The sequence below is a fragment of the Hippocampus comes genome, unplaced genomic scaffold (genome assembly GCF_001891065.2).
Source record: "Hippocampus comes isolate QL1 unplaced genomic scaffold, H_comes_QL1_v1.1 scaffold86, whole genome shotgun sequence".
Taxonomy (NCBI): Eukaryota; Metazoa; Chordata; class Actinopteri; order Syngnathiformes; family Syngnathidae; genus Hippocampus; species Hippocampus comes.
Window position 1 is genome coordinate 883,330 of NW_017805882.1, and position 24,956 is coordinate 908,285.

The 24,956-nt window shown below is 41.3% G+C and overlaps 4 protein-coding genes across 8 annotated transcripts; 2 read left to right on the forward strand and 2 right to left on the reverse strand.

Moving 5' to 3' along the window:
- Positions 1-3,059: 3,059 nt before the first annotated feature.
- On the forward strand, positions 3,060-8,946 carry knop1 (lysine-rich nucleolar protein 1). Of its 3 annotated transcripts, XM_019889259.1 has the most exons (9): positions 3,060-3,196; positions 3,656-3,730; positions 4,348-4,410; positions 4,498-4,983; positions 5,080-5,751; positions 5,805-5,921; positions 5,998-6,069; positions 7,140-7,208; positions 7,438-8,946. In XM_019889259.1, exons 1-9 carry the CDS (start codon positions 3,179-3,181, stop codon positions 7,744-7,746), a joined length of 1,881 nt encoding a protein of 626 aa, XP_019744818.1. In that variant the 5' UTR covers positions 3,060-3,178; the 3' UTR covers positions 7,747-8,946. The 3 variants fall into 3 exon arrangements, with proteins under 3 accessions (XP_019744818.1, XP_019744816.1, XP_019744817.1); XM_019889257.1 differs by having other exon boundaries at positions 3,069-3,196; positions 4,498-5,751; XM_019889258.1 differs by lacking the exon at positions 7,140-7,208 and having other exon boundaries at positions 3,070-3,196; positions 4,498-5,751.
- On the reverse strand, positions 8,783-12,912 carry exosc1 (exosome component 1). Its single transcript, XM_019889323.1, has 8 exons — positions 12,814-12,912; positions 12,003-12,118; positions 11,766-11,840; positions 10,963-11,051; positions 10,831-10,864; positions 10,681-10,731; positions 10,408-10,492; positions 8,783-9,368 (listed from the first exon to the last, which is right to left on the reverse strand). The coding sequence occupies exons 1-8, from the start codon at positions 12,839-12,841 to the stop codon at positions 9,262-9,264; spliced, it is 585 nt and encodes a 194-aa protein (XP_019744882.1). The 5' UTR covers positions 12,842-12,912; the 3' UTR covers positions 8,783-9,261.
- Positions 12,913-13,695: 783 nt separating this feature from the next.
- Positions 13,696-16,605, reverse strand: pgam1b (phosphoglycerate mutase 1b). Its single transcript, XM_019889322.1, has 4 exons — positions 16,213-16,605; positions 15,243-15,517; positions 14,660-14,840; positions 13,696-14,252 (listed from the first exon to the last, which is right to left on the reverse strand). Exons 1-4 carry the CDS (start codon positions 16,349-16,351, stop codon positions 14,083-14,085), a joined length of 765 nt encoding a protein of 254 aa, XP_019744881.1. The 5' UTR covers positions 16,352-16,605; the 3' UTR covers positions 13,696-14,082.
- Positions 16,606-17,185: 580 nt separating this feature from the next.
- pi4k2a (phosphatidylinositol 4-kinase type 2 alpha) lies at positions 17,186-23,861 on the forward strand. Of its 3 annotated transcripts, XR_002170516.1 has the most exons (10): positions 17,188-17,714; positions 19,801-20,001; positions 20,083-20,214; positions 20,306-20,459; positions 20,577-20,638; positions 20,746-20,845; positions 20,944-21,077; positions 21,236-21,295; positions 21,553-22,304; positions 23,484-23,861. XR_002170516.1 is itself a non-coding variant. In XM_019889292.1 (9 exons), exons 1-9 carry the CDS (start codon positions 17,376-17,378, stop codon positions 21,712-21,714), a joined length of 1,344 nt encoding a protein of 447 aa, XP_019744851.1. In that variant the 5' UTR covers positions 17,188-17,375; the 3' UTR covers positions 21,715-22,547. The 3 variants fall into 3 exon arrangements, 2 of the variants coding, with proteins under 2 accessions (XP_019744853.1, XP_019744851.1); XM_019889292.1 differs by lacking the exon at positions 23,484-23,861 and having other exon boundaries at positions 21,553-22,547; XM_019889294.1 differs by lacking the exons at positions 21,236-21,295; positions 23,484-23,861 and having other exon boundaries at positions 17,186-17,714; positions 21,553-22,547.
- The last annotated feature ends 1,095 nt before the right edge of the window (positions 23,862-24,956 follow it).

Sequence of the window (24,956 nt, forward strand, 5' to 3'; positions counted from 1 at the left end):
TATATATATATATATATGCTACTTTTTTGCTCCCTTAATACTTTCAACAATATGAATTACAAACAGAACATTTGAGTGTTTTGCAACATTTTGTCCTTTATTATTCATCTAACTTTATAACAAAGAGGAATTTTCAAAAACATGCCAAAAAAAAAATAAAAAGTTAACTGATGAATCCTTCTTAAGATTTTGAGCCTACCGTCGTGTATAAGCTCCATAATGAGGGAAGTTACTGGCAAATCATTACAGTCGAACCTCGTTACAACGCACCTCGAGGGACATAACGAATCTGTACATCATAACGGTAGTTCGTTGTAACCATTTCTAATAAAATGTCCGCCAACTACGAAGTATAATACAGGATGAACATTGATAGATGTAAAAACATGAACATGTCAATTACAAATATGTGTATATGAAGAAAAATGATTTTATAAGACATGAAACAAACAACTCGAACGTTCTTACTTAATCTCTGTAAACATTCGTCAGCAAATGCTAGCCGCCATCGGCAACTGCCAGTGCCGCCGATGAAGCCATCCATTGTCAATTTACATCGTCTTGGCTGAGCTTCCTTTCGAAAGAGAGAGACAATTTCAGCCTTTTCAGATAGCGAGCTTTACTTCCGTTTACCAGACATGTTTTCAGACCATGTGCTCAGGACCGCGTCGTGCCTCCATGAGTTACGGCAGAAAATACAATAATGTGACGAGTCGATCAGTAGTGTTGCTAAGCAACAAAGGGGAATCCAGCACTCTACATTTTGTTCATAAGCAAGGTCGCGGCGATGGTTAGTTTCCCACAGTTGGTTTTCTCTATTTTGTGGGAAAAATCTTGTCATTACAATGAAGTTTACGTTATAAGGGTGTTCGTTGTAAGCAAAATTGGCAAATGAATGACGTGAAATCGGGAATTTGAAATGTGAACGTGATAGGGGTGAAAATGTTATAAACGGGGTACATGGAAATGAAGTTCGACTGTATTTATACATCATGAGCTTCAACATTTCTTCTACTATATTATTTTCTTTGAATTGAAATTACATTCTCAGACCCTTGTGGGATAAAACGGATCGGAAAATGGATGGGTGGATGTTCCTCAGATGTCAAAACTTGTCATTGATAGTTACATTTTAAATATATGATGTACAGAATGACTTTGACAGGAACAAAAGCCAATCTTTTTCAACTTCATTTAAAAAAAAAAGTTTCTCCACATAAACGTGTGTCCACAGACACGGGCGTAAATAATGCCTTTAGCCCAAACTCTCTTCTGTTACACAAGATTGATTTAATAACATGTGTAATGTAGAACCTGACAATCTGCTATTACTGTACTCTTGAAAATACAGTACCGGGACTTACCGTATTCGACCACGCCCACGTGACAACTGACTCACCAATCTTTGGTCATCTCGGCAGTTTATAGGATTGAAAGCAGTCACGGCGCCATCTAGCGGACAAATGATGCTCCAACATAGCATAGGCGAACCAGTTAATCAGTCGGGCCTTGCAAAATGTTTGGTCATTTATCTAAGAAGCGACGTAAGGCGACAGGATGAACAGTTAAATTCTCTTCACTTAGACAGCATAAAGTACAATCAACCTGGATTACCTGTACATCAGTACATTTTTGTGCCATGACATATATGTAACTTAAAATGGGTGCTTTGGCTCAACGATGCCTGTGAAACGCTGCGTTACATTTTGCAAGTGTACCTAATGATGTGACAATGAGTAGAAATATATGTGATACAGTACCAGGTTTAAGATACCTTGGAAGCTGTTGTTTGCACTTTATGAGAGCTAATATGGCCTCTGCGTGGTAATATATGACATGTATTATATTGTAAAAGTTAACATATTTTGATATTTTGTCAGTATGATTTTATTTTGTGTTTTCTAGGATTTTTATGTCCATATTGAATTTGTTTGCTTTTTGAGTGTTGCTGTAGTGTATTATGGCAATGTGGTTCTTACATTTTTTTTTTTAAAGAATGAGAAAGGGGTGACGGTGGGGGCGGGGGACTTGTTTGCAAATCTAACTGGTCTTCAGTACATGCAGTCTGTTTAATTCTAGCATTATATTATTGAATAATGTATGACTCAAAATGTTCAAAATTGATGTGGGTGTACAAATTCTAATCAAGTGTTCCATTTTGCACCAAATCGGACTCTCTGATGAATTAATGAACTATTGTAAGTTTTCTGCAACATTGCTTTTGTTAGTGAGATGTATGCTACAATTTTGTATCCTGCACATCTTGAACTGACATTTTACATTGTTATGTAATATCCTAATATAAATTACTTTTAATAAAGTGTGTCCTAAAATGTGAACAATGCAGGTATTTAATGATTTTGTGGCAATTGCACTGTCTCTGTTTTATGACAGCATAACATGAATGTCTGAAGTGCAATTTGTAGAGTGACAAACGCATCAATGCACATTTTCTTTTAAAGGTTGCCTAAATTGGCTCGGTGGTCCGTTGGTTAGCGTGTCGACCTCACAGTGCAGAGGTACCAGGGTCAATTCCAGCTCCGGCCTCCCTGTGTGGAATTTGCATGTTCTCCCCGGGCGTGCGTGGATTTTCTCTGGGTACTCTGGTTTCCTCCCACATTCCAAAAACATGCATGGCAGGCTGATTGAACACTCCAAATTGTCCCTAGGTGTGAGTGTGAGCGCGGATGGTGGTTCGTCTGTGTGTGCCCTGCGATTGGCTGGCAACCGGTTCAGGTTGTGCCCCGCCTACTGCCCGAAGACAGCTGGGATAGGCTCCAGCACCCCCGCGACCCTTGTGAGGAGGAGAAGCGGATCGGAAAATGGATGGATGAAGGTTGCCTAAATTTGTCATCAGAGTCCCATCCTCGTATGCGCGATTGCAGTCAAATAATATCCGCTCATCATGTCAGCGCATTCCATGAACCGAAAAACAAAGGACGCAAAGTGTTGGGCTCAACATCGTACAGCCGTTACCAGGGAATAGAAAACAACATTAATTTCACGGGTCAAGAAAATTTATGGGGTCAGCGTGAACAACGTACCCTGAATGTCTGTGCTCGTGCACAACGCGGACCGTTTACAGTCCCGTCGTTGCCATGGACACGGGCCCCTCTCGTCACGACGGGAAGTAGATGGAATCATTTCCGGGTCTTAAAGGTCTCCCTCGTCCACGTGAATGAATAAAATGTGCAAAGTAAGTTAAAGTATTATCATTTAGATTCTATATTATTAAACGCTCTACACGATGTTATGCTATTTACTTTGCGCAAGGAGTGTAAGACAAGAATAAAACATTGTCGCTGGTATTAGCTTTTCGCAATGCCCGCTATCAATTAACAGAACTGTTTATGTGGAGTTGGCTCGACAGTGCCTTCTAAGTGTCCAGTTAAATTGAATGTTATGTTCGTTTACCGTTCCTTCAAGCCTCAAACAAAAGTACAGCAAAGCATTCGTAACTTTCTGCAGGATTTACTTTGGTACGAGCTGAATAGAGTAATTATTTTAAGGCATTCATAAAAAATAAAAAAAAACATTTGTTTTGTTTGTGTCAATCCTTCAACGTTCACTCCAACGTTTCTCCTTTTGAGAATGAAAACATATCAGGAAAGTAATAAAACTAGCTAACATTGTGTTTTTCATTCATTGATTTCAGACGGATTCCGATGAAGTGCTCTTTATTTCTGAAACGATTGCACCTTCAGTCCAGATGACTGTTGTCATTGATCAGGTAATTCACGTAATACACTTCATTCCAAAGTTATTCACTTACTGGCCACATTCCGAGTTAAAGTAAATTTGCATTTACAGTATTAAATGTCCGATCATGCTTACTCCCTCACAATACAGGCGCGTCAAATGTTTTCATTTTGTAGTTGTTTTATATTGTCTCTAAATGTGAAATATGAATTATATGTGTGAATATATATATATATACACGTGAACGTTTTGTGTATGTGTCAAATACAGAAATAGCACCCAAATGAGTAAAGCCACTGATATTTTTTTATTGCTGTTGTCACAAAAACTGAAACGAGATGGGTGAACAAATAAGCAAAAGAAGAATACCCAAACCCAATAAAAATACCAATGTGTTACGATTGTATTATTGTCAATGTTTTATATTATTTGCTCTCTTTTATTATTGGTATTTTATGTTAAATGTTCTGGAAAGCGCTTTGTTACAGCTGCGGCTGTTGTGAAAGCGCTCCAATGATAGTCTGAAGAACCTCCCTGCAGTGTGAATGTTTATTGATACAACTGTACGGAGCTGCAGCATCTTGTCAAATGTGATTGCGGTCTTCTCAAAATGTCAGTCATATTCAATTTGGTTGTGTTCCCCAATAGGCGAAGCGACTTGCTCTACAACGGGACATTGATCTGGAATCTCTCCCAAAGCAGCTCTCAAAGGTTTGTTGATTACACACTTGTGCAATTGTAAATGGTCAATAAAAATGCAAATTATTGAATCTGAACCTGTAATTGTTTTACCCCCAGCTCTCCACGGCTCTTGTGCAAAGACCCGAGAAGAAGATGAAAATGAAAATTGAGAATCTGACAGATGAGAATATTGAAAAGAAAATCAAGAAATGCAAGAAAGAACCAACCTCACCGACAAAAATTAACGACCCCACAGTTGCTGACAGGACAGCACAGCGTGTAGAAAAGAAAAAGAAGAAAGTAAAAAAAGAGGACTCGGTTGTTGAAGTCCAGGGGTCTTTCGAAGTAGGTGAAGAGGAGAAAGAGAAAAAGAAAATAGTGAATGATTGTGATATAATCGATGGAAATGGCAAAGAAACAAAGCTAACTGACTGTCAAGAAGGAACCAAGAAAAGTCACGAGAAAAAGTCAAAAAATAAAACTCAGATTAAAGAGGAAATTGTTACTCCAGTTGATGAGAACATAGCAAAGGAAGCCAAGAAAGAAAAAAAGGCGGTTCAAGACAAGAAGGCGGCAAAGAAAGCCAAGAAAGAAAAAAATGAGGTTGATGACAAGAAGGCGACAAAGAAAGCCAAGAAAGAACAAAATGAGGTTCATGACAAGAAGGTGGCCAAGAAACCCAAGAAAGAAAAAAATGAGGTTCATGATACTAATGGTTATCACGTGACTGATGACAGTCCAGTCATCAAAAAGAAGATGAAAAAGAAACGAGAAAAAGAAAAAAGTGAGAGTAATAAGAAAAAGCGGAAAGATAACGAGACACAAACAAAACATGAAACTGTTTGGCAGCAGGAAGAAGCAGACAACGTACCAAAGACAACCAAGAAACAACAAAATAAGACGCCACATACGATTGCAGAGGACAATATTAAACATAAGAAAAAGCGGAAAAAGATCACAGCGGAACAGGATGAAACAACTGCAAAAAAGAAGAAGAAAACCGCTGAACCGAAATTAGCGGAGAGTGAAGTGGCCACAGAAACACCTGAAGAGGTTTGTGAGCTGAAGCCGAAGAGGAAAAAAAAGAAGACTGCTTCACCGGACAATGACAAATCTGAGGATTCCAATAAAGAAGCAGCACAGGAAGAAAAGAGTGACGCCGGCGTCGAGGAAGGTGAGACTCAACGAAAGAAGAAAGGAGAAAAGGCCAAAAAGAGAAAGTCTTCTGGGCTCGACACACAAGACGAGACTGCATCGATAAAGAAGAAGAAACGAAAAGTAGAAGAGCCGAAACGGGAGGAAACAGTAGACCAGGAACCGAGCAAGAAAAGAAAAAAGAAGAGTTCTGTTGAGGTAGAGAATCACCTTGAAGTGTATACTGACTCCAGCATGAAAGAGAAGGAGAAGAAGAAGAAGAAGAAGAGGAAGTGTATCCTGACTCCAGCATGAAAGAGAAGAAGAAGAAGGGGGAGAAGAAGGAGAAGAAGAAGGAGGAGAAGAAGAAGAAGAAGGGAATGAAAGAAGAGTTGGGCAACCACGTGGTGAGTGTGTCATTGTTCGATATCGTTGAACGTTCGAGCCGTGCTTGGTTCAAGTTTTTGGGATTTTGTGTTTCAGGGTGTTCCCCACGGGGATGTGGTCTTCTTGTCAGAAAAGAGCGGAAACACTGACGAGCTGACCATCAACCAGGTGAAAATGAAGCACGACGTCGCTTTGCTTTGTGTCGCTCAGAATTCTCACATTCCCTTAACTGCCATGACGGAACAGCTCAAATCAATTCAAATTACATAACTCATATATACCACTGGCTGATGACTTTTGTTACCTTGGAGGTCATCATGTTACAATAATTTGGTACCAGAAATATCTGTATCCTAGAAACAACAACACTTTAGCTCTGTTATACCCTGTCTGCAAAAAAAAACAAAAAACACACGCACACTAAAGAGGCATTGCACAGTCACAAGTGTTACTAGCAATGGCAACAAAGCATGATTAGAAGACTCCTCTGATTGCACCAGTCATAAAATTAGTGGCAGTCCGCTGAGTAGTGCACTGGAAGGGGCATGAATAGGTTTCAAAATAAGAGCAATAAAAGGAAGTGCAGTGTGGGCTGCCTTCATCTTTCTCTCTTTAAAGCATTTGATCGATCGATCTGCCTTGTTCAGTGCAAAATGTCTCATCCCATGTTATGTATACCGGTCACTTTTTCCCATTTTAACAATTTACGTTGTCATACCAAATAAACACTAATCGTGATCTTTTAAGCACATTCAATTGATTTTATTTTTTTTATCAAATGTAAGATGAATATCGTTGAGGGGAATGGTAAGATATTTTAAGATTGATACACTAGTAAGGGTGAAATTGTAGATCTTCATTAAAACATTATGAAGTGGGTGAGTCATGAAACTCCAGGGATGAAAATGAGTCCCACTCTGGCCTTCGTTAGCAGGATTATGCAACATTGTCAAGGGCTGAAGAATCGGGCAAACGTGTAATCCTTTAGGAAGATAACACAACTCATGAGCCACACTATATTTTGAGTTGCACAGCACACAGGAAATCAGATCAGAGTTTTAGGTTGCAACCAGTGTTTGCATCTCATGAGCAGAGTGAGTACAGGCGGTGACAGAAAGCAGAATAGTGTCCTTCCAACAACTCGTGGGCATTTTCGCATTGTTCGTGTTCTCTGGTTTGCTGATTCTGGCAACTCTTTTCTATGTTCGTTGATATAGTTTTTTTTCGCTCTGTCACAGGAAAGGCGACAGGCTTTACAGATGGAAGTCGATAAGGCCTCTTACCCTCAAAAAGTGGCACAACCCTCAGTCAGTGATCCTTTTTTATTAAGTACTTTGCGTGCAATGCCCATCAAATGAGATTATAAAAATAGAAAATATTTCGTAAAATACTGTGTCATCTTACAGCAGCATTCAAATTTAGCTGCGCATTTTGGGTGTACAGGAGAAGTAAAAAGAACTCTTAATGTTCTCAGACAAGTGCATTCATTTGTGCCGCTTTTGAAATCATTGCTTCTGAACTCTCATCTCATCTCAGGGGTTTGGTCAGTGGAGCACCGCCCAGTTTGAAAGCTCTCAGCAGCAGCAGAAGTTCCTCAGGTTGATGGGCGGCTTCAAGAAGGACTCGCAGCCAGCTGCGGCTGGAAGCCCGGCAACGGCAAATATGGCGCTCGGCAAGAACGCACAGGAGCGTCTGCAGCAAGGACTCGTGGAAGAGTTTGAGCGGGCCCACTCGCGCCGGATAGACTTCAACAGCAGAGGTGCGGGACTTGGGTTTAGTGAATCGACCAAAAAGAAAGTCTTTATCGACATCAATCTACGTCGATCTGTCCGCTTTGATGACTGAGCAGCGCTAGGTCTGAGAAAGGTGGAGTTTGCAGTTTTCAAGATGCTGGCAACATTTGTATGTTGCCTCGAGCTTCACTTCTCAGGATCCCTGACCAAAACCATGCCCTCACTAACATGCATCACACATGCTCTCTGCGTAGGAGAGCACCGTTACATGTTTACCCATGATCTGTTTTGGGAGCTGGCTAATTCCATTTTTGTGCGGGTGTGTGTGCTAACCAGAGATAAATGATCTGCCCAAGAAAATTACAAGCGTAAACTTCAGACTATGAGCCACAGACGCAGCGATTGGCACACTACTGGGTCACGCTTTCTGTCACAACAGTCCCTGGTAGGCCATTCTTGTCAAATAACACTTTCAATGGCTACTTTTAATTAGAGATGGCTTTATGTGTCCCTAAACATGTTTTTCATGCTGATTTTTAAAAAAAATGTCTTTACTTTTTTTTCTTAGCACATCAGTTTTTTTGTGACATTTCAACATTTTTTTTTTTACCTTTATAAGCTAGCACAGCATGTTCTTTTTCTACCACGTGTTGTACCGAATAGCCATGCCGTTTCAGAAAACAATTGTCACAGAATCTAACCTTTAATTTTATAAAGAATAATTACTAAAAACAATTCTATTTTATTACGAAAACCTGATGTGAGACAGATTCAGAGGGTTTACTTGTATCTCTGCTGACCAGCGTAATTAATAAAATACAATTAGCGGCATAACATGGGGCCTGACGGATGATTTTTCAAAAGATCATTGTTGTAATAATGCATTGTCAGATCATGCAGATAGTTTTAACATACAACTTTTTGTACTGCAAACTCCAACTTTAATATTATTTTAAGTGTTGTCTTCTTTCAGTTACATCAAGCGTTTCTTGTAAATAAACAAATGCTACACTACTGTTCTTTGGATATTTTTTCCAATTGTGAAGGTGCAATCGCTAGGTATTGAAAAAGGCAAAGCTTAAGAATATTCTTTTCATTTTATTTCATTCTTGCAAAGATCTTCAGTAAGACAAGTGTTCATTTAAAAAAATATTTTCTGCTTGTGTGTACGAAAACAAGTAATTTAACTCAGTGAAACTGAGACAAATGGAATCGATGGTGTGTGCTGCGGAAAATGAGCACCAAAAATGTACACGGAGTCATGCAATGGGCCATTTTTAAAAGTAATTAAAATGCTCTCAAATGCAGGTCAGACTGCAAGATGAGCCTTGAGTTTGTCATTGGTGCAACTTAACGGCCATAAAAAAAAAAAAAATTAAAAAAGCAGTGTGCTTTTACTTTGTGTCCATTGTATATTGCAATTGGCTCTTAAGTTTCATCTGTGTTTCTGAGATGTTAAATGTACGGGAAAAATACAATATGCCAGAGCAAAACATAATAAGCGTCCAAAGCATATCGTCAATTTGAATATATCCAAAGAAGCAGGGAGGCCTCTGAGTCAGCCAGGGATCGGGTGAGGGGGAAGCTGTGTGTTCCTCGTGAAGACAATCAAGTCTCAAGTTTGTTGTCACGCGTGCAGATACTCTGGCTGGACCCTTGCCACTTTGCGAAACTCTTTGCCATGCGTCAGGGGACACTGCATCTCGCACCAGCTGTTTGGAACCATCTGAGCACCTGGTTTACAGGGAAACATGACAAGTGTGATTAAATGAGACAAGACAATGCGATATGGTTTGGGCCCCAAAATATTCGGACAGTTCTGCAGCATTTAGCAACAATTTTCAGTAGATGAGCACAATTTTGAGAGGTTCAGCTATTTGAACAAATACAACGCCCTAAAAATCTGATGAAAATCCATCGCAGACACTTACTGCCTGAAGTCGACAGCACCAAATTCTGAGGTTCCTTCCAGGAAATGCTTTGCCCGACCATCAACCTCTTGCTTCTTTGTAAGTCTTGCTACCTTTTCGTCTGCATATTGATTCTCCTCAAAACCACTCGAATATACTGTAGGTCAGGGCCGACAATTGTAAATGTCAAATATAATATGTACTGTTGTCAACGTCCAAACGACACACTCATCGGAATAGTCACATGGAATAGACGGCCAATTCTGATGTTTTGAAACAACTCCTTCAGTTGAGTGTTTACAAACCTTTACTGATCCGCCGCTCATATTTTATATTGGAAAAATCTCTCAGCACACTACAAAATGCTTGCAATATACACTCCAATAATTCATGACCGTCTAAATTCACTCACAAATCAAGTTACTCAGTATGAAATCTTGGCCTGGTTAGTAGAACACAGAGATGACAGTCTTCTTGAGGAAGCCATGACTTCTTTTGTCGAATTAATGGCAAACAGGTGGATACACGGGTTTAAGTGGACCTTCTCCCATCTAGTGGAAGAGCATTTATTTAATTGTTGTGTCCATCCTTGTACAACATTGGCATAGTAGTGGCACAGTAAATGACCAAAGATACATTATTGTTGTGCATAAATCATGCTTTAGGGACCAATTAAGTGAAAATGGAAAATTTCATATGGCTATTTGCAATTCTACACCATTGCGCTACCACCACAATAACAAAACTAATTCATTTCCCGAATCGCTGAATAACTTCATTATGGAAACAAACTTGTTAACTGGATGTACGCACCACCATTTGGTCTCAAAAAGATGCTGCAGAGATGTTTCTTAAGAGTTTACCTGCTTCACTGTGGGCCACCACCACCCCGAGTTCATTCTCAGCTGTGGTCAACAGGTAGTTGGACTGCACATCGCCCAGAGAGATCTGTCACCGCCCAGGTCAAGAAGACGACAACATGGGAGTGTCTTGTGGTTTAGCTACAACGAGCTCAGTAACACTCCATTAATTTTTAGTCCTGCTACTCTCTGTCTGAAGCATCGACACTTAAAGAATACTGTATGTGATATGGTAACATGCATTATCAAACATTAAAAACACAAAACAAAGGATACCACTTTCGCCAGGACAATGTCTCCAGGCCTAAAACATTTGTACATCTCCACCTGCAGAGGGAGATGAGGCAAAAACAGACTATCTTAAATTAAATTGTGAAATTCATAGAATCTGTTCAAAGCTACTGCTTCGGAGTCTTTTAAACTAACCTTGTCTTTCTCCGTTGCCCTGACATCTTCTTTTCTGAGGGTTCAGAGAAGAGTCATAGTTTTGTAATACACAATGAATGACGAGGCGCTGAAAACTGACTGATTCTCTTTTGAAGTGCATTTTAGACATACCTGATAGTTCCTCTGAAGCGGTCCTTCAGTGGTGTGGACCCGACATAAAGTATATGAACCTTGGCAAACCTGGGATTGATACTAGTTACCTGTCCAATCAAAGAGCAAGGCCATGTCACTCCTTCATGAACACTTACTGTATGTACAAACTCACAAGCGATGCTTCAATTAAAAGACGAAGTGCACGTAGGTATGGAATCCAACACAGTTTTGGCTCTATCACGGATATGTATGCAATCCTTTTTGGGTGGATTTTTACAGTACACAGGCAAGTCTGAATTTGGAGTGGCGCATCTTGAGTGTAGTACCATGTTGTGCCACTACAAGGTGGGCAGCACTGAGGGTTATTTCAAGACATGCGTGACAAATAAGATCAAGAAGAAGATGACACCCCTTCAGCGTAACACAGTAGTACCATGTTTTGCCGTCATAATATTCATCTGTACAGAGCAGAGAGAATACAGGATACGTGAGAAGTATTCTTGCTCTGTGTGTGTTAAAGTTACTGTAACATCTATTCTAATATCTAGTATATAAATTATTTAACGTTTTCTGATATAGTATCTACATCGCAGCTTTTCACCAACTGCAGGTGGGTTTTTGAACATATCCCAGCGCTAAACACAGGTTCACTATGTAACGCCTCTGCATAAAGTTTCATTTTTTGCTGCATCTGTTTGAAGCACACCAATTAATTGTACACGTTGAATGGTGGAGTCCAGCGATTATTTTGTCTTCCCATTATAACAATAGGACAAATGACAACATCTCACAATTAACAGTTGCGGGTCACATTTAATTACCTTACAAGTGACAATTGCACCAACATCTGGCAGTAGTTGGGTTTCCGTTTCTCTCACGACAGAGATGACTGGTAACTTGAAAAGAAGACCAGAAACAAAACATTGCAGTAATACTTCACCTGTTACATTCATTTGATTCCATTTATTGTTAAATAGCCTGAGAGACATGTCACATTTCCACGCGGTTGAATACCTCTGCAGTTTCGTCCGACCGCACAAAAGCCATAAAGCTCTCACCTCCTCGCCTTCGTTCTTCTTGAGCACATAGCCTGCAAGTGAGGAATAAATGTAGCCATGCCTCAGGTATACGCCTGTGCCTGGAGTACAGTCTTCTACACTGCAAAGTTTATCACCTGAATACAAAAAAAAAAAAATAGTGAGAAGAAACATATTGATGAGATGTGTGCATGTGTCTGTGTATGTGACTGATACTAAAACTACGAATACTACTTAAACAGAAAAAAGGAGGGTTGCCAACAGTCAGCCCGACATTCACTAATACAGTATCAGGGGAATTAACATAGCCACGAATCCTAAGAGTATTTATCGACAGGCATCATTTATCTATGCATTGTTGTTGTGTTTAACATAAAATTTCTCCCTCAACCCAACCAAGGATTTCAAATAAGCCAGAAAGGAATGCGGTAATCCTGCCTGGGGCGATGGGCAGGGCTGCTGATGGTTAAACCTGCCGTGGAAAGTAAAAGTCAACAATGAACTCCCTAACAAGTAAGGCTAAATTACTCCTTTGTTTAACGTGAAACGAGGTAACAATTCTGCAATACAAACGTAAATACTGGACTTGGAACACAGATTTCAATGAGTACCACAAATCCAAAGTGCCCACGCGTGGTAGTTTACAAGTAATTATTTAGCATAGCTTAGCCCTTCAAGCGACGGTTTGACGTTTTATAGGAAATGGTACCTTAAACAAATACAGATCTGGAGATTTCGGGCTACTGAAGCTATAGCACATATTTCCACACGCAGGTTACCCTGAAAACTTTGGAGCGACAAGAGTTACTGTCAACAAAGATAAGAAACTCACCAGGAACACACAGCTTCATGGGTGACATGTTTGCGAGAAGAACTGCACACGAGGTGATTTGGTCGTGACGAAGGGTTAAGATCGATCCTGATTGGTCAGTTAAAGAGGACCATGTGACCCATAGAGACAAACGCCCACTTGTGACAAACATGACTGGGTGCAGACGTACAAACCTCGTCGTCATCTTGAACCGGGAGTTAGAGGCGACTGTGTTTGGCGCCAATAAATTAGAACTCGTCTAAATTTTTTTCCCGGTTTGTGTTTGTTAAAAAGACCAGACATGCAGTTATGATGCCAAACACGTGGGTAATTTTATAATCTGGATTTTCATCATAATATTAGCTCTAAACTCATTTCATCAACCAATCAAACTTGTTTATTTTTCAATTATATGTTATTACTCACTGCACCATTTTGGACTCTTATATTTATATTAATGTTGCTTTATCATACGATTAGTAAGTTATTGAATATTATATATGTTTTATATAAAACAATGCATCTTCATATAGCGCTTTCCCAACAGCAATGCATAATAACATATATTTTGTATATTGTGTATTTTATATCAATGCTTGTTACATCCGGGTCTAATGCATCTAACTGATTTTTAATGCACAGTAATTTTTTTTCATACCGTAGACACATTTCATAGGACAGCTTTCGGTATTTGTAATGCTGTTATCAATTATGTCTGTTATCAGTACATTTCTAAAAAGTGAAATGAAATAAAAGGAAGAATTGGGCAGCTTTGGAGGTGTTTGTTATCAGGAAATTGTTTTTTTTTTTTTTTTTAATAAAACATCAGAACCTACACGTGAAACTGACAGTTCTTGTGCGGTTATGTGATAGACATGGTGGAAAAAAGAACAAACGCTCAGAAAAATCTTTTTAACACGTAATAGTGCAGTACATTTATTATTTTCTGTGTCACAGCAAGGACAAGTGCAAAGTAAATTAACGGTAACTTGCTTTCAACAACAGTGTTACTGTGGGATAACAGGACGTAAAAGCCAATGTCTAAGATGAACATTTTGTTCAGTACATACAGTACATCAAAATATCAATTCTCTAAAACTTTGTATGACAAAAAATATAGATGATTCTATTCAAACTTCTGAGTTAAACATGGTAAGGGGTTTGCATGTGTGTGGCTCGTGATGGTGACAACACTAACTGGTTTTTGACGAGATTTTTTTATTTGTTGTTTTTTGTTAACTGAACAGCACGGCATTGATCTAACGATCACCCCACTCACCGGAGCAGAGTTTATTTTTTTGCTTTTCCCTGAGCTGCCACAGCAGCCATGGCTTTCTGTACAGTCTCTTCATCTCCCAGAAACTGCATGGGTCCTATGGGCTTCAGATTTTTGTCCAACTCGTACACAACGGGAATGCCTGTCGGAAGGTTCAGCTCCATGATGGCCTCCTCAGACATACCTGCAATACGATAACAGGTAGAGCTTACAACCTAGCAGCATCATTTGTTATTGAACTCACCAGCTGCACTCAAAAGTACAAAAGCCTTACTCGACACTCTGTGACAAACATGCAGACATACTGGGCCATTTATTTAGCTGTTTTATCATTAGCGTTTTGGCCACTGTGCTTGCACCAGTGCATCTAGCAACAAGTTGCTCTTTGGTTGCACGCTCACTGCTAAATAGGTGCAAAACAGCAACATCTGCATTTACATATTTTAGCCCAAAATTGAATTGCACTGAGTATGTCTGAACTGGACATTTGCAGAGAAAGAGGGGGAAAGTGGAAAAAACAAATTATTTTTGATAACCTTATTCATTTGTGAATGGAGTCATTGTCTGCACAAAGCTCTCACACATGCTTACCCTCAAGGTGCTTGACAATGCCACGGAGACTGTTGCCATGGGCAGCAATGAGCACCCGCTTCCCTTCTTTGATCTGTGGAGCTATTTCATCATTCCAAAAAGGAAGAGCACGAGCAATGGTGTCTTTCAGACTCTCACAAGTTGGAAGCTGGTCTTCTGTCAGATCAGCATAACGTCGGTCCTACAACAAAGGAAATACTTCCATGCAGTTTATTACTTTACAGTCATATGGCACGAATCATCATGTCGGTTACACAACCTGTTTAAGACTCGATTTCGCCGCCTTTTATTTGGTGTTCTGTCAAAAGTCACGGACAAATAAGTGCTTCTTCCAATATTCCACCTTACGCCATGTGTGAAAAAAAGTTAATTTCAAACAATTTACTGAGTAGGTGCTTCTGAAAAACCAGTATGATCAATAGACCGAATTTTAAAGTATTTTATGTCACACCAGACACTGGCACTGATGTCATGCAAAAAGCAAAGGTGGCGTATTGCTCGAGCTTCTCTTACGGCTCTACTGTGGGTGTTTTTAGGATCGCTACACAAAAAAGGCTAATGAAATGGTCTCTTCTGAAGTAACCTTGCTTATGGTCTGATAGAAGTCATGGCCCTCATCCATGGGTGGGGGAGGGATGTCAAAAGAGCGCCTCCAAATCTTGACTTGGGCCTCTCCGTGTTTAGCTGCCGTTTCAGCCTTGTTCAGGCCAGTTAGACCACCGTAGTGGCGCTCATTGAGGCGCCACGTCCTGTGCACTGGCAGCCACATCTGGTCGATGCTGTCCAGAACAAACCACAGAGTGCGGACGGCCCGCTTCAGAACAGAAGTGTAGCAAATATCAAACTCGTAGCCAGCATCTGAGGAGAGATAGTGACAAAGACCACAATCGGTTTCAGTATATGATTTTCTTATACAAAGATGTGTACAGTTTCTTTTTGGCTCTGCAGTGCCTCTACTCATACAAATGTTTTGAAGTCATACATTGGGTTGATAATCCAAGACCCATGTTCTCTTAACCAAAGGCTACTCTTTGCATTTGTTGTACTCAGATCTTTTAAATCAACAGCAATTTCCCGATTCAAATTTTTTTTTTTTTTTGCTACACGCCTAGGATTTACAGTTTAAATAGTCAGCATACATTAGCGAGTGTGAAATATGTACATATACCATGATGCAAAGCAATGATTTATCAAACTGCAATTGGATGGTGATCCGTTCAGGGTGTACCCAGCCATTCCCTCCAGAGTCAGTTGGGAGGCTCCAAAACAACCGTGATACGACTGAGGACATGCGGTATAGAGAATGGATGGATGCTTTTTTTGGCAAACTGAGTCGTAAAATATTGCATAGATGCTTCTTTCTGTAAAATTGCACGAAACGTAATTTGTCTACAGACATATTCAATAACGATCCACTGTATACCACTCTCTTCCAACGCTCTGGGCTCACAACCTATTCGCCCCATCCGGCCCAGTTACATAAGGACAACCTTGCAGTGCTCTAATCCAATGACCGACAGAATGGCCGATTAGGACGAGTGACATGACTGCACCTTTCAAGGCCTGCCCTCCTCTCTTGGCCTCCTGCTCTCCCGTCTCGCTCAAATCCGCGTCGAACCATCCGCAGAAGCGGTTTTCCTGGTTCCAGCAGCTCTCTCCGTGACGGATTAGCACGAGTTTGTACGCAGCCATCCCTATGCCGATGTCCTCTGTGCTATATTTCCGGAAACTTTGGATCAAGTGACTCCTCTTGAAATGCTGCAGCAGCGAGCACAGGATTATCTTGGGGTGGCTGCAACCGTGCAGATGGTTGCAGATAAGTGATGAATTCGCCGAATGAAGTTCCACAAGACGCTTGTGGACTTGTCTTGCCTGAATTTGACAGCTCTCTCTTCTGTTCTCTCTTCTCTACGGTGTATTCCTGTCGGCTGTGACCAATCAGAAAGCGAGCTGTGCTCGTAGAGGAGGAGGAGGAGTCAGAAGGAGGGTGAGGATGCGCGCGGTCGCACATCCACATGCACACAGAGCAGAAACTCGTTTGCGTTGTGGAACTACTTTGTATACTATAAATTACTGCATACCTGGTTAAAAACAGTTGGCTGAATGTCATGTACAGTTGGCCGAATGCTCTCAACAAACAGAAAAAGGATGTCACACGCGAAACCCAAAATAAACACATTTAATTTGATTATGGTATGTTCAATATTTGCAAGTGAGACGTTTTCTGCAAAGTGCGGTAATATAGAGTTGAAAATGTGAGGTTATGTAGAAAATATTTTACTATCATTATCATTGTAAAATCATTCCTTCAAAGCTTTGTGTTTACAAAGCCCGTGTACTTTCGGTACACATATTTCTCACATTTTTATCGAAAGCGTTTTTATTTTGGAGTTAATTAACGACATATTTTTACGCTCTCACGTGTCTTCCGTGGGTGGTTAGACTCTGCCCAATCATACTGAGAGAGTAGATGATTGACAAGATAATTTAATCGCTGATTGGTTGACTATCAAAATACCCAACAGGTTCCGCCCTTTCCCGGAAGCTGACAGTCATCTGATTTTCTTTCTTGCTCTTTTTTTTCCAGCGTCCTCGTTAGCTACCTCACCTCCAAGCAACCAAACAACTGTGATACTTTATTTCTCAGTCTTTTTCGACTTTCCGGCTTCTTCTCCGTACAACGAACTACACGAACTTCTCGCCAACCTCCAGAATCATGGACGAGACGAGTCCGCTTGTCTCTCCGCTCCGTGACTCAAATGATTTCAGCTACGGTCCGACAGAACCCACCAGCCCTCGGGGCGCCTTTGGAGGGACGCCGGGATCGGTGGTGCGCATCCCTGCCGGCAGTCCGAGTCGCAGTCGGGAGAGACAGCCTCTCCTGGACCGGGACCGCGGGACCTCACCGCGGGAACCGCACCGGAACGAATTCCCGGAGGATCCTGAGTTCAGAGAGATCATTCGCAAGGCCGAGCGAGCCATTGAGGAGGGGATCTACCCAGAGAGGATCTACCAAGGATCCAGTGGCAGCTATTTTGTCAAAGACTCACACGGGGTAAGATGAAGGACGTCCAAGCCACAGCTTCTCGTTGGAGAGCTAATTTTAAGGAAGTGTTAGAGGGAATGCTATGAGGACTTCTTTCCACATAGTTATTTCTTCTTGGAGGCCTTTCTCTACCATGTGATGACATGACATGACAAATACTTCACCAAGCAAACCATTTTAGATAACTGCCAGTTCGATAGTTTAATATCTTAATATATGTTGTGGTGTACTATACACAGTGACTTGCAATAAAATGCGTCATTGGGGAAGTCATTCAGGCATTTACTTTACCAAACGGAGTAGCTTTGGATCATACCTTTAAATGAAATCAACATTTATTATGTTTGTGAGCCCGCTAAAGAACTACTTAAGAGGCCTTCATCAGTGGTGTGGCTTTACAGTTGTTCAACTAAAGTAGATAATGGGAATACCATAAAGAACAATGGCATTCTAGTCATTTCACCAGACTCATAAGGTAGTTACGATATTGTCTCGTTGCAATCCTGTTTTTTTTTTTTTTCTGAGCACAGAACAAAGTCCCATGCATGTTATCGGTTGTGAATTGCTGCACCAACTCTCATCGCTTGACTTGGCTAGGAATTGTTTCATTGGGCCAATGGCGACGCTTTTCCTCAAGTCTACGCAACGAAATTGTGTTTAATTTCCCAATCATACACGTTCGGCGGCTTTCATCTTTGATCTGATACGCTGGAGCTGACCTGTAAATGTGCTGCACTACCCAAGTGTGCCATTCCTCCAGAGACTGGATGTGCATCTGCGATCGAAATCCTGAGTGAGAAGCACGTGTTCACCGGACCTATTTGTGTTTAGCATGGTTTCCAATGTAAGATATTATATTTTAGGTCCAGTGCCACTTCTTAGCTTTTTTTTTTTTAAGCTTGCGGCAGAGTAACAAATCATCTCCATTGAATGTCTCGGATTTTTATCCCCCAATCCTAGCGTACGCACGGTTTCTTTACTCACTCACTAAAGCGCTTAATAGTCATGTGCCTGCTCTCTTGGATGTAATTCTCTTATGGCCAAGTTGGATGTTTCAGCAGTGTGTTGGCTACAACAGTACTACGTACCGGGTTGCCGTGAGAGAGCATCAGAGGTGCTGGGGGAAACTATCCAATTTTACATGTAGTGACAGGCAAACCAAATACATTCACTTTGCTTAGATGGCAGAATGTAAAATAAACCTGTGTACTGTATTCACCTGTTGCCAGACATGCACTTGAGTAAGTCATGGCCTCCTGCGAGTACTGTATATCGCTTTGTTCAATTAAAAAGGCCCACGTTTCACATGGAGTAAGTCAATTAGTAACGACATTATTCCATTCTTCAAATTGTTTGTGACATTTTGGTTTGGTGGTGTGCCATGTGCTTTTTCAGAGGTAAAATGAGTGTCTTGACTCAATAAAGTTTGGGAAACTGTTCATCATCGTACAACAGGTCAATGAACTCACCATCACAAATAAAAAAAAAAATTCCAGCTAAGGAACAAATAAGATAGCCAACATGTATATTGCCAAAACAGCAACGACTGAATACATTCTCAAATTCTAACATTAGCGGTTGCCCAACTTCACTGTGCTAGCTCAGCCTAGTGAGGATGGCAACATTGAATCATCAACAGTTGCGTAATTACTTGTCACACAGCTAGTGAAGCATAACATCAATTCCCCTTACTTATGCATCGCCACCCCCCCCCCCAAAAAAAACCCAAAAACAAAACAAACAGGATATGCCCAGAGTCTGCATGTCTGTATATGTCAGCTTACATCACAGAACTACCTTTGTATGTACTCTCTATGAGTTCTTGTCTTTTGTTGCGGGAGGTCCCTCTTTTGTGTGAGATTTGTCGCATGATGTCATGTTTGCTGGAGGTCTCAAGTTTCGTGTAAATTGAGATGAATATTTTTCCTGGAAATTTCAGTTGAATTTCAAATTAGATGACCTTAAGGACATTTTAATAGAGATGTTCCACGGTATATACTATAAGTACTGCATATAAATGAATTAACTATTCACTGTGAAATATTGTCCTTAAGAACGCGGCTTCAATCTTTTCATTTTCCTTCCCCCTTGTCAGAAAATCATCGGTGTGTTCAAACCTAAGAATGAAGAGCCCTATGGCCAGCTTAACCCCAAATGGACAAAGTGGCTCCAGAAACTCTGCTGTCCCTGCTGTTTTGGTCGCGACTGCTTAGTTCTCAACCAGGGCTACCTCTCAGAGGCCGGTGCTAGTCTGGTGGACCAGAAACTGGAGCTCAATATCGTTCCGAGGACCAAGGTGAACATGCGTACACATTTGTGATAACTGACGTATTGACCAAAGTCAAGAGAGAGCTGCTCATCCGTGTGACTGTTGTAGGTGGTATACTTGGCGAGTGAAACATTCAACTACAGTGCCATAGACAGGGTGAAGTCTCGAGGTAAAAGACTCGCCTTGGAGAAGGTACCAAAAGTGGGTCAGCGCTTCCATAGGATTGGACTTCCTCCTAAGGTAAGCTAGTGCGCGTCTTATTTTTTTTTTTCCTTCCTTATGTGACTACAACATGAGAAACTCTTAATGGACGTTGTTGCTGTTCCTCCAGGTTGGCTCCTTCCAGCTCTTTGTGGACGGATACAAGGATGCCGACTTTTGGCTTCGTAGGTTTGAAGCCGAGCCTCTACCGGAGAACACTAACCGTCAGCTTCAGCTGCAGTTCGAACGCCTCGTGGTCCTCGATTACATCATCAGGAACACAGGTATGTAGTCGAGTCACCCTGCTCAGCTTGTGTCCGTGTAGTCATCGTGGTCACACACAGCGTGGTCACTGACAGACTCATCGTCACAAGATTTGTTTTTCTTCTGTTCCGTTCTAGACAGGGGAAATGACAACTGGCTTCTCAAGTATGACTGCCCTATGGACGCTGTGGGGAACCGGGTGAGAACCCCACACGCAGTCTTCCCTCTGGAATGTTTTTATCAATGTAGAATTGTAATTTCTGTGTTGTCTGTCCATCTGAATCGCCACCCAAACCATCGCGACAGGACACAGACTGGGTTGTAGTGAAGGACCCAGTAATTAAGCTGGCAGCCATAGACAATGGTCTAGCCTTCCCTCTCAAACATCCTGACTCCTGGAGAGCATGTAAGATCACATTACCACTTCCACTCATCCTGAGACAGCTCTATACAAATCAAGATGGGTCGACTGACTGTCACGAACCTACTTTGTTTCATATCTAGATCCTTTCTACTGGGCATGGCTCTCTCAGGCCAAAGTTCCTTTCTCCCAGGAAATCCGAGAGCTAGTCCTACCAAAGCTCTCTGACCCAAATTTCATCAAAGATCTCGAAGAGGACCTCTATGAACTATTCAAGGTACATTCAAAGTACAGTATGAATGAATTATACCGGACTTTGCTCCCACGGCACCGTGATGCCAGGAGCAACCTGACTGATAATAGGGACAAGCACACTGCTCTGTGTCCGCATACACGGGAATGTTTTATATTTCACGTGTGCATGTTGTCCCGCAGAAAGACCCTGGTTTTGACAGAGGACAGTTTCACAGGCAGGTCGCTGTCATGAGGGGGCAGGTCAGTTGTCAGCATTACGTTGCCACCGCATCACGAAAGGCCGGATTATACTTTTACACACACACCTCTTAATATTAATCTGTCAAGTGACCCAGAGCCAATATCATTCTGCTTACATTAGCTACACACTAGAATCAGCCTCCAAGCACACAATATGCCCAACATATTAAATATTCAACATATCGTGAAGTTTTCATTGGGTTGGGCGGGTGACTCCATTACTTTGATTTTCATCTCCGCCCTTTCTTTATTTAAAGATTCTGAACCTGTGCCAAGCCCTAAAGGATGACAAAACACCCCTGCAGTTGGTCCAGATGCCCCCAGTGATTGTCGAAACTGCCAGAGCCCCCCAGAGAGCCAATAGTGAGTCGTACACGCAGAGTTTCCAGAGTAGAAGACCTTTCTTCACCTGGTGGTAAACAGAGCACGCACTGGGAGGAGGAACAGCAGGAAGCGAGAGAAGCGAGTACACGTTTTGTCTCCTGGAAATGGATTTCATCGCCACCGTCCCCTCCTCTCCAAATAGACAGTGCAATTAAAAAAAGTGAGTGTGTTGGCTCGAGAGATGAGGCAAAAAGGGGAAGAAGTTCACACTGTATCTTCCTTTTTTGCCTTGGTGCCTTGTTTGGATGTGAAGAAGTCTGAATTCTTCTTTCTTGCAAAGAGACATCAGGCTTTTCTATTGGACTCTCCAAGGGACACGTGTGATCGCCCACATGTGCATGCCAATCAGTCAAAAACAAAAGTTGTCTAACTGAAAATGGGAGATGTCTCATCCCACGTCGATGCTTTCTTCATGCCGCTCTGCCTTTTAACATTCACCCGTATATTCACCACTCCCACATGGTTTAATTAACCGCACTGGTATGGCCTACCAATAAAAAGTCTTTATTACGATTAAGCCCCTTAAGGTTTAGGGAAATGGACACACTGTGCACGTCAACACGGTGAGCACGAAATGTGAAGCGGTTTCACAACTTGTAATAGATTCTCCCTACAGTTGACATGAGTTTTTCAAAGTCACGTATGTGGGGTGACGATGGAGAGCAGGCCTACCGGTCGGTATGTGTGCTTAAAGGCGGCCTTGGTCGCGCTGAGATAATTCCTAGCCTAATTATTCCACTTTCACCACTGAATTAGTTGACCAGTGAGGAAGGTAGAATCACCCGGTCTGCAACTGCCAGAAGAAGCAAGGAGATTGTTGTTGATTCATTGGCTTCTGCTAATGGCTTCATTTGCTTTTTTTTTTTTTGCATGCAAATCGAGAGAGGCTTCATATTTCACGGTGTTGCATTGTACGCACGCAACCTAATGAAGTACACTTGTACAATGCAATGACATCTAAACAATTTGTGATAACGCTGTCAGTAGATGAATAATGTGAATTTGATGTGGATTTTCACTATTCGCAGCCGGCCCTGATCTCGAACCCCTCAATGTGCCTGTATGTAATCACATTTTTATCTTTACGTATGTGTGTTACATACTGTTAGATGTAATGACATTCAAAGGTGTATTTCGTGTGAAACAGGTGGTGTGCGTATTTGGGAAAAAAATGCTAAAAATGCACGCAAAGCCACTCAAAAGATATCATCCACATGTATTAGTCATTGAGCTTTATTCGTCATCGTTAAGCTTGTTTTATTTTATGGAGGCAGCATTGCTCTTTTCGTTTTGTTCTGTCGTCTTGCATCACTTGGAGCAGGAGGCAGATGTTCCGACGTTAAGTTAATGATCCAACACTGTACTGCAGTTCCTTTCCCGCAGCATGCAGGCTCAGGTAGTGAGTTGCTCAAGAGCCAAATATGCAGTCGAGCCATGGTTTATGATCAAACAGTTTAGATGATCACAATGATTAATCTACAGTCGTTTGGTTATCACATCATCTGTGCGTGACTATGACTCGTGGAAATCAAGCGACTGCAATCTCATGCTGCTCTATTTTCCTCACAAATTAGCAGTTGGATTCAGAAGTTTAACAAGAGGATGTGTTTTTAATCCCAGAAATACTACCATAGGATGGCATAGTAAATTCATGTTAAGTAGTGAAAATTCATTCTGTAGGTCTATTCATTCTCTGATGGAACAGAAATTAACCAAAATAGTCCACATGAAAGGGGACTGACAGAGAAGTCCGATGATGAGGGTCAGTCATTACTGAGCCGTTGCGTCCTACCATTTTACTTAGGCTTTTTCAAAGTCACGTATGTGGGGTGACGATGGAGAGCAGGCCTACCGGTCGGTATGTGTGCTTAAAGGCGGCCTTGGTCGCGCTGAGATAATTCCTAGCCTAATTATTCCACTTTCACCACTGAATTAGTTGACCAGTGAGGAAGGTAGAATCACCCGGTCTGCAACTGCCAGAAGAAGCAAGGAGATTGTTGTTGATTCATTGGCTTCTGCTAATGGCTTCATTTGCTTTTTTTTTTTTTTCTTACTTGTCAGGTGGAGCCGCATAAAGTAACTTCCTGCTGTACAGAACTGACAAATGTATTGTGACAATGCACTGTATAATTTGTATGTAATATTTAATAATAGATTATAATAAAAAAAAATCTTCCATTCATACAGGTACATTTTTGCATTAATCAGCATGTCAGAAAACCGCTCAAGCACACTTCACCGGCATGCAAATCGAGAGAGGCTTCATATTTCACGGTGTTGCATTGTACGCACGCAACCTAATGAAGTACACTTGTACAATGCAATGACATCTAAACAATTTGTGATAACGCTGTCAGTAGATGAATAATGTGAATTTGATGTGGATTTTCACTATTCGCAGCCGGCCCTGATCTCGAACCCCTCAATGTGCCTGTATGTAATCACATTTTTATCTTTACGTATGTGTGTTACATACTGTTAGATGTAATGACATTCAAAGGTGTATTTCGTGTGAAACAGGTGGTGTGCGTATTTGGGGGAAAAAAATGCTAAAAATGCACGCAAAGCCACTCAAAAGATATCATCCACATGTATTAGTCATTGAGCTTTATTCGTCATCGTTAAGCTTGTTTTATTTTATGGAGGCAGCATTGCTCTTTTCGTTTTGTTCTGTCGTCTTGCATCACTTGGAGCAGGAGGCAGATGTTCCGACGTTAAGTTAATGATCCAACACTGTACTGCAGTTCCTTTCCCGCAGCATGCAGGCTCAGGTAGTGAGTTGCTCAAGAGCCAAATATGCAGTCGAGCCATGGTTTATGATCAAACAGTGTAGATGATCACAATGATTAATCTACAGTTGTTTGGTTATCATGTCATCTGTGCGTGACTATGACTCGTGGAAATCAAGCGACTGCAATCTCATGCTGCTCTATTTTCCTCACAAATTAGCAGTTGGATTCAGATGTTTGACAAGAGGATGTGTTTTTAATCCCAGAAATACTACCATAGGATGGCATAGTAAATTCATGTTAAGTAGTGAAAATTCATTCTGTAGGTCTATTCATTCTCTGATGGAACAGAAATTAACCAAAATAGTCCACATGAAAGGGGACTGACAGAGAAGTCCGATGATGAGGGTCAGTCATTACTGAGCCGTTGCGTCCTACCATTTTACTTAGGCCACAAATTCAATTTCATCTAAGTGAGGAATGTTGAAGCAAAGCATGACCAATGCGTGCGTGTGTTTGTGCAATCTTGTGATGTCATGGTGAGTGTT